At 39.6% G+C, this 9,050-nt stretch overlaps 1 protein-coding gene across 5 annotated transcripts; it reads left to right on the top strand.

The window, feature by feature from the left end:
• The first annotated feature begins 756 nt into the window (after positions 1 to 756).
• On the top strand, positions 757 to 3,275 carry LOC110912739. Of its 5 annotated transcripts, none has more exons than XR_004880320.1 (4): positions 757 to 1,510; positions 1,616 to 1,702; positions 1,820 to 2,240; positions 2,834 to 3,275. XR_004880320.1 is itself a non-coding variant. In XM_022157537.2 (4 exons), the coding sequence occupies exons 1-4, from the start codon at positions 1,381 to 1,383 to the stop codon at positions 2,075 to 2,077; spliced, it is 390 nt and encodes a 129-aa protein (XP_022013229.1). In that variant the 5' UTR covers positions 759 to 1,380; the 3' UTR covers positions 2,078 to 2,531. The 5 variants fall into 5 exon arrangements, 3 of the variants coding, with proteins under 3 accessions (XP_035839546.1, XP_022013229.1, XP_022013230.1); XR_004880321.1 differs by lacking the exon at positions 2,834 to 3,275 and adding an exon at positions 2,347 to 2,531; XM_022157537.2 differs by lacking the exon at positions 2,834 to 3,275 and having other exon boundaries at positions 759 to 1,510; positions 1,820 to 1,942; positions 2,028 to 2,531.
• The last annotated feature ends 5,775 nt before the right edge of the window (positions 3,276 to 9,050 follow it).

Below are 9,050 nucleotides of genomic sequence, written 5' to 3'. Positions count from 1 at the left end.
TGGCCATTGCGTTTTACAAATAAGTCATTTCTTTGTGTTTTTGGTGCATTGCGTTTTAGAAAAATGTCATTTTTTAGGTTTTTTTTTTTCAGTGCGTTTTACGTAACTGGTGGTTTTTCTATTGCGTTTTACACAACTGGGTTTAAATTTTTTTTTTTTAAATATAGCAATAGTATACTCGTTTTAAAGATAAAAAAACGCTCGTTTTTTTGGTGCAATTTTTATAAAAAAATAATGTCGTATGAAAGAGTTATTAACGTTTAAAAAATGGGGGGGAATTGGAGGAGAGAGAAACTATTGACTTTGATTGACTAGAATGCCATTAAACAAACTCACGCGCCTCTTTTCTTTCTTTCAATTTCCCTGATTTAATCTTAGCACTTGATTAACTTAATGGATGGTCAAGATCACTTCCTAGCCTTCCTAGCCAAATAAACTTCCTATTGTATATCCACCCTCATAAATGTATGCAATTTTAGCTGTCATTAAAGGAAATTTCATATTTATTTACCTACCAAAGCAAGTTAACTGTATATTTGAAAACATTTAGTTATAATTATCACATTTTTGCTATAAAAACGTAGTTCTAGTTCATTAATCCGTTCCGGTCCATGAAAGAACTAAGTACAACAAAGGCATGATATATACTATTTTCGAACAATAAATAAATTATATTTATATATAGTCTAATTTGCAACATATATATTGGCAATATGATGTTGTACTACTAGCTTAATTGGTGTTCTCAGCAACAAAGTGTTGTACTATAGGCTTTGTTTGTTTAATGTGATGTTGGTTGTTCTTTTTCTTTTTGAAGGTTTGTACATTCATGTTCAGTTCTTCGATTCATGTTCAGTTCTTCACCTTAAGTCTGCACTCTCCACCCTCAAACTTCACTTCGCCGACATGAAAGTTCAAGCCCTGATTTCCAACCGGTCAGATCATAAATCGAAACAAAGATTTCATTCTTGAGACACACCTTTGCAAATTTTTAGCCACGTAGTCTGATTCATCTGTTTTGTATAAGCAAGAGAGATAGAGAGGCTAAGAGAGAGAAAGTGTATTCGGTGTAGATAGAGAGATAGGCATGGGGCGGAGGTATGCGACGGTGTTTAGGGTTCCGCCAACGACCTGCCTTCTTCAAAATTTTGAGACAGGTTGAACAGATTCTGAGATAGAGAGAGTGAGCGGCGCCGGGATATAAAGAGAAGGATCATGATGAGAGAGACATCGGGATCTTTTCCTCCCACCGATTCACCATAAAATCCAGCCACCTACTGGGCTTATTGCGATACGTCTCCATTAGTTTTTTCTAGCTGTCTCTTTTTTCCCAATTGTCGTTTGTATGGTTCCCTTTTTTTTACCTGGGTTCTCAGGCGCATGGACCACTCATCTGTTATACAAGTTAACCTTCAACTGTCTTGGGCTTCTTCTGGTAAACAAGATGTTGAAGATTACAACGGTTGGGTCTTTGGGGAAGAAAGTGTTGGCTCCAAAAGGCAGACGAAAGGTAGAAAAATTCAAGATTTTTAAGTTTGTTGATTTGTTGTTAATTAGTTGATTTTGGATTTTGGGATGATATTGGATCTAAAGTTTGTTTTTTTTTGTGAATTAGGGTTGCCGACGTTTGTTTTGTTTGATATTGGGAGTTCAGTTGTGGCTTTACTTGATGTGTTTGCTCATTTAGCATTGTCAAAAAAGGGTAAATTATATTTACTTATGGTATTTTGTTAATTCTCTAACTGTTGGAACTGGAGGGTTGTGTTGTGTAGTTATGAAAATGGGATTTGTACGGAATTTTGTTTTGATTTTGTTTCAGGTTTTGTTTTTCGGTTTCATGTTTTGGTTGATAAGAAATCGTTGGGTTCGGAAGATGGATTAAAAGTGGACGAATGTTTTGATGAGCCAATGATGGAAAATGTTGATGTGATTGCAAAAGAAGGTATTAATTGTGTTTGTTATTCTGAATGTGTTATTGTTGTGGATTTTATGTTTGCGTATTTTTTTTGCTGGAGATTGTTTTACAGTAAACGGTCGTGCTAATTGGAAATTTAATTTAGTTGCATATCACACATGATGGTTTTCGTTGACATGAAGAAACAGTCTCGACCATGTAGATCTGGGGTATTGTATTGTGGCTGTGATAGATCTAGGATGACAAGATGACGTGTCGAGGTGTCTGGGGTTCTGATCAGCCTCGACTATTGGTCAGATGAGCATTTGACGTCCCACTGATGAAGGTGATATTTGAATGTTTTAAACTTGTACAATGATTTATCTACATAAAGTAGATTAGATATGAAATAGTTTTTTTTTAATAAATATTTTGTGCCCTGGCTTCTGAAGACGTGGATCACGTATTACTGGGTTGTTCCATACCATCAGCGATACGGAGCAGGCTGGTATTCCGTCTGCTTCAATCAGTAGTGTTGGACAGATTTTTGTTATGTTTCTGTTAATGAGATTATCCTTGACAAAAGCAAAGTTTTTGATGATGATATGATTATCTTGACACTAAATCGTTGATTTTACACTTTGTTGTCGACAAAACTACATCAATTTTTTTAGTAATAAGCAGGTTGGAAAAAAATGATTTGACTGAATTTGGTTAACTCGGTTTTAAACTGAATTCATATTCGGTTATTCAGTTCGGTTAGGCAATATTCCAATTTGGTCCGTTTTGGTGTTCGGTTACGAGAAGAAAAAAATAAAAACCGAATTAACCGAACTGAATTATTCGAATTAACCGTAAACCAATCCGTTGGACACCCCTATTATTGGCACCACAGAAAAAGAATGTTTCAGAATTGTGATAATGAATATATTTTAAAAGGAAGACCATGGAACTCAATCATCGCTGGTGCCGCCACCTGCGGGTTTCTTCAGATGCGCCAGGGATTATGGCCGGCGGGTCGCTCGGCTCTTTTAGGTGGCGTTTTGTTGGCCCTGATTCAAGGGGCGGGAATTACTTTAATACAGTTATTAGTGCGCAACAACCGCAACCGGTGGTTATTGAAGAGGCGCCGCAGGTGGAGTTGGAGCATTCTTCAGCGTCATCTCCGTTGTGGTTTGGTGGTTTGTTTGGTGGCAGGCGAGAGGAGGAGAAGCCGAAGTTGAAAGTTGAAGTGTTGGAGAGTTTTGATTCGCCAATGCCGCCTACTTTTGAGTTTCAGTGACTTTGTTTTGATGTTATTTTGCACACCTGGTTGAATATCTTTATGTTCTTGGGTTTGTTTAGAGTTGCCACAAGTTCGCAGACTTCCACAATTACTTTTCTCATCTTTAGAAGTGTTGGATATCTACAATTGTGCAATCGTACATGTCATCAACATAAATATGTATGGGTGAACAAATTAAAACAACCTTAAGGTCCAAAGAGGTTGTGATGACTACCAAAACATTTTCTACAGTTGAATACATCAACTAGACCTGTTTTTAATCAAAACATTCACAGCTGTTTTTAATTTAACAGACGAATAAGACCTGTTTTTTATACAGGTCAACTCAAAATTAACCCGTTTAAAAAAAACTGACCCGACTCGAAACCCGTTCTGACCCGGACCATTTTTTCAAGCCTTCGCCGCATCGCGGCGGGGCACTTTTCTAGTTATTACTATTTTCGAACAATTGAATTCTCGTCTACAATAAAACTACTGGAGCATTCACAATAGATCTCTTATATTTATGTGACTGAGAAAATTTATGTTATAAGAAATGATTGTGATTGGTTTTCAGTAGTTGTGAGTGGAAGGGAGAAAAAATATACGAGATTGTTATTGTTCATTTGTAAACATATTGAAAATATTGTTCACCCCTTATAAATTTTTAATATTTTTAAAGGTGGTTGTGAGTGGAGAAAAGAGAAAATGTGATAAAAAGGTCTAAAAATATTATTTAATTAAAAATGAGAAAGAAAAAGGTGATTTTTAGTGTAATTATATTAAGAGTAAAATGCACGGATAGGCTATGTGGTTTTCCAAAATAACACCTATAGTCCCCAAATTTTGGAAATTACACCGGTGCTCCCTGTGGTTTGACAGTTTGTTACTCGGATAGTCCCTGGAGTGGATGTCCGTTAGTTTTCTCCGTTAAATGGATGTGAAATGACAAAATTACCCTTCATATTCTCCACTCTATAAAAACAAAACCCCCTAACCCCACCTCCCCCCCCCCAATTAACCACCAACCACCACCATTGTTATTACCATTTTCACCAGCGTTGGACTCTTCTGCAGTAGCAACCAAAGGACTTGCACCGAAGAAATCATTCCTATTTGTATCTCGCCCAAACTCTCGGTCCCCCTCATCCCTGGTGTAACCAGCCTGAAGCTCAACGATGTTCGGTCTTAATATATGGACACGATCACCAGACTCATTTGTATCCCGGTCTTCCCCATTCCAAATTGAAATAGCCTGAGGTATAAACTCCTGTGCCCATCTTTGGATATCATCACCAAACTCGCGGAGTTCGTTGCGGTGGAAGTAAACAAACTATGTGAAACAACAGAGATAATAACATGTGATGCAACAGAGAAGAAAACATATGAGACAACAGAATAAAAGAAAACATAGACCAGAAATAAAACTTCCGATGAATTCTATGAGTCTATGAAGATAATCATCAAAGTCTTTTAGCTCATTGCTTTCTTGCTTTTTAACATCCTTGTCACTATCAGCATGTAACCTGTTAATTGTCACACTACCATGGTTAAAATGGTAATAACAATGGTGGTGGTTGGTGGTTAATAGTCGGGGGAAACGGAGAGAAGGATGGGGGTGGGTGGAGTAAGGGTGGGGTTGTTTTGTTTTTATAGAGTGGAGAAGATGAAGGGTAATTTTGTCATTTCACATCCACTTAACGGAGAAAACTAACGGACATCCACTCCAGGGACTATCCGAGTAACAAACTGTCAAACCACAGGGAGCACCGGTGTAATTTCCAAAAGTTAGGGGCTATAGGTGTTATTTTGCAAAACCACAGGGACTATCCGTGCATTTTACTCTTATATTAATATGGATAAAAAATTCAATGCGAATGCTCTAAAAGCTTTCACAATGGAACCCTTATATATTTGTGAGTTATTTATATTATAAGGAATTCTTTTAAGTAGTTTTTAGTGGAGGAGAGAAAAAACGTTATTGTTCATCTGTAAATATACGGGATACAATGTCCACTCTTATAATTTTTTTTATATTGAGTAAACTGCCATTTTGGTCCCTATGATTTGGGCACTTTTGCCATTTTAGTCCAAATCTCAAACTTTTTAAATCTGGGTCCCTGTGGTTTCACTTTTATTATCATTTTAGTCCAAAATTCAAAAACTCCCTTTTTGACTGTTGCAACCTGTGTATTTTGTCTTTTTGTGCAGGGGTATTTTTGTCCAACTGATTTTTATTTAACATATTTTTAATTAAAAAACTAAATTAAATACATTTAATTCCTTTAAATACCCTTATTAATATACATTTCCCCCTTTACAGACATCATCTCCCTCCCCCCCCCCCCCACAATAAAACCCTAACCCAAATAAAACTTAAGTTATTTTGCCTTACAACAAGTGTCAAATACAAGCAGCTAAACGCCCTATTGATAAATAAAACCATACATATCGATCCATCTAGTCGACGGGAATCTCAACATCCATCTTCAAGCTGCCAGAGTTACCAAGAATCTGCACATTGAAAGATGAGAAAATATTGTAAGTTTTGTGAAGGAAGGTAAAATGCTAAGACAGAAATTTAAATCACCTTCATGAAGTCAGATAGAACTAATGTAGAATCTTTCTTGTAATTAGCTTCCTCGAGAACTTGGGTTAGAACAAGCTGTAAAACCACCAATATTATCTGGTAGTAGTTTAAGGCTAACAAATTCAAAACATGTGAAAGACAACTAATCATGTGCAAACCACCATTGTTGTTGCAGGGGATTCGTTGTGAGATTAGGGTTTTTTTGGGGAAGATGATGTGCTTCGATCTCCTGTGGGTTAGAGTTTTATTTGGGGGGAAGAAGATGATGTCTGTAAATAGGGAAATGTATGTTAATAAGAGTATTTAAAGGAACTAAATGTATTTAATTTAGTTTTTTAATCAAGAATATGTTAAATGAAAATCAGTTGGACAAAAATACCCCTGCACAAAAAGACAAAATACACAGGTTGCAATACTCAAAATGTATTTAATCTGTGCAATCTTATCGGTGGTTTCCTGGACTACTTCAGGACCAACCAACTGTCTATCACCGGCGTCAGACCAACGGAGCGGTGATCTGCACTTGCGCCCATATAAAGCCTCGAATGGCGCGACACCAATACTGGTGTGGTAGCTGTTGTTGCATGAAAACTCAACCAGAGGCAAATGCTTATCCCAGCTACCGCCCAAATCCATAACACACGCTCTCAGCATGTCCTCCAACGTCTGAATCGTCCGCTCGCTTTGACCGTCGGTCTGCGGGTGAAACGCGGTGCTCATATTCAACTTCGAGCCAAAAGCTTCTTGGAAGGATTGCCATATCCTTGACACGAACCTTCCGTCTCTATCGGAGATAATCGAGAGAGGTACTCCATGGCGCGTAACAATCTCTCTCATGTAAATTTCAGCCAATTTGCTCGTATTATCCTTTTCTCGGATAGGCAGGAAGTGTGCTGACTTCGTTAATCGATCCACTATCACCCAGATAGTGTCATGGCCTCTTGGCGTTCTTGGCAATTTCGTAATAAAATCCATGGAGATTTGTTCCCACTTCCATTTGGGAATTTCCGGTTGTTGCAGAAGTCCTGAAGGCTTCTGGTATTCCGCTTTAACCTTAGCGCAAGTTAAACATTTGCTCACATAAACAGCCACGTCGCCTTTCATCCTAGGCCACCAATAATAATCCTTAAGATCTTGGTACATCTTATCTGCTCCAGGGTGGATAGAGTACCGCGATTTGTGAGCTTCATCGAAAATAACCTTTCTTAAACCTCCAAACAAAGGAACCCAAATCCTTTTCTCAAAACACAACGTTCCTTCCTTGTTCGGTACCAATAACTTCTCCATCCCACGGAGATACTCTTCTTCAAGGTTTCTTTCCTTGAGAGCTTCTTTCTGTGCGGCACGAATGCGCAGAGGAAAATCGGTTCGAATAACCATCTCTAAAGCCCTAACCCTTATGGGCTTGATCCTCTCTTTTCGACTTAGGGCATCGGCGACCACATTCGCCTTCCCTAGATGATACTTTATCTCGCAGTCGTAGTCATTCAACAGCTCTACCCATCGTCTTTGCCTCATATTCAACTCCTTCTGGTTGAATATGTGTTGGAGGCTCTTGTGATCTGTGAAGATCGTACACTGCGTACCATAAAGGTAGTGCCTCCAGATCTTTAAAGCAAAAACCACTGCGCCTAGTTCCAAATCATGTGTGGTATAGTTCTTTTCATGTACCTTCAGCTGGCGTGACGCGTAGGCAATAACCTTTTGGCATTGCATCAACACACAACCCAATCCTTGACGCGAAGCGTCGCAGTATACCACAAAATCATCTGTACCCTCTGGTAGGGCTAAGATTGGCGCGTTGCAAAGCTTATCTTTCAATACCTGAAACGCTTCTTCCTGTTTGATTCCCCAATCAAACTTCTTGTCCTTCTGACTGAGGAGCGTCAATGGTTGAGCGATCTTTGAAAAGTTCTCGATGAATCTTCGGTAATAGCCAGCCAAACCCAAGAATTGCCGAATCTCGGTTGGCGTCTTTGGCGTTTCCCAATCTTTGATCGCCTCGATCTTGGTTGGATCCACGTGGATTCCATCTCCATTCACCACGTGTCCAAGGAATTGCACTTCTCGTAGCCAAAACTCGCACTTAGAGAATTTGGCGTATAGCTGTTCCTTCTTTAGCAGATCCAGAATGGCTCTTAAATGCTGCTCATGCTCAGCCTTCGTCTTTGAGTAAATCAAAATATCATCGATGAATACAATCACGAACTTATCCAAGTACGGCTTACAAACTCGATTCATCAAATCCATGAACACTGCAGGTGCGTTTGTCAGACCAAACGGCATAACAAGAAACTCGTAGTGCCCATAACGGGTTCTGAAGGCTGTCTTCGGGATACTTTCCTCCTGTATCCTTAACTGATGGTAACCAGATCGCAAATCGATCTTCGAATAGAAGCTTGAACCTTGAAGTTGGTCGAACAGATCATCAATCCTTGGCAGAGGATACCTATTCTTGATCGTCAGCTTGTTCAACTCTCTGTAGTCAATGCACATACGGAAACTACCGTCCCTTTTTCTTGACAAACAAAACTGGAGCTCCCCAAGGCGAGAAGCTCGGTCGGATAAATCCCTTGTCTAACAACTCTTGAAGTTGTGTCGACAGTTCCTGCATCTCAGACGGAGCAAGTCTGTAAGGTGCCTTAGCCACAGGCGCGGCGCCTGGAACTAAGTCAATGCGGAATTCCACTTGCCTTTGAGGCGGCAAGCCAGGCAAATCTTCTGGGAAGACTTCTGGGTATTCCCTCACGACAGGGATGTCTTCGATCTTTGGTTCTTCAGCTTTCTTATCCACAATGTGTGCCAGAAAAGCAACACATCCTTTCTGCAAGCACTTTCTTGCCTTCAGGCAGCTAATAATCCTCAACGGCGTCTCACGCTTCTCTCCGTGAACGACAATGGTCGCACCATCTTTGGTCGGGATACGAACGACCTTCTCATGACAAACTATCTCGGCCTTGTTACTCGATAACCAATCCATTCCTACTACCACGTCGAAGCTTCCCAACTGGACTGGTAGTAGATCTAGAGCGAACTCACGCTCTCCCAATTCGATTACGCAACCTCGAATCACCTCATTAGCTTCTACTAACTTCCCATTCGCCAATTCGATCGAGTACGGAATATGTAACTTACTAGCGGCTAAACCAAGCATATTCTTAAATTCTAATGATACGAAGCTATAATCGGCGCCAGTATCAAATAAAACGGATGCATAGCGTTGGTTTACAGGGAACGTACCAGTGACAACATTGGGATCCTGGCGCGCTTCCCTTGCTTCTATGTTGAAAACCCTTCCGCGG

Source organism: Helianthus annuus, chromosome 15, assembly GCF_002127325.2.
Source record: "Helianthus annuus cultivar XRQ/B chromosome 15, HanXRQr2.0-SUNRISE, whole genome shotgun sequence".
NCBI lineage: Eukaryota > Viridiplantae > Streptophyta > Magnoliopsida > Asterales > Asteraceae > Helianthus > Helianthus annuus.
The sequence above is the reverse complement of the archived record's forward strand: the minus strand, read 5'-3'. Positions and strand labels throughout refer to the sequence as shown.

Bases quoted from the DNA above. Each gene is read 5' to 3' on its own strand.
- LOC110912739 (XM_035983653.1), top strand. From the start codon at position 1,381: ATGGACCACTCATCTGTTATACAAGTTAACCTTCAACTGTCTTGGGCT. The intron at 1,511-1,615 runs GTAGAAAAATTC...TTTGTGAATTAG, and splicing joins CTCCAAAAGGCAGACGAAAG to GGTTGCCGACGTTTGTTTTG. The intron at 1,703-1,819 runs GTAAATTATATT...ATTTTGTTTCAG, and splicing joins TTTAGCATTGTCAAAAAAGG to GTTTTGTTTTTCGGTTTCAT.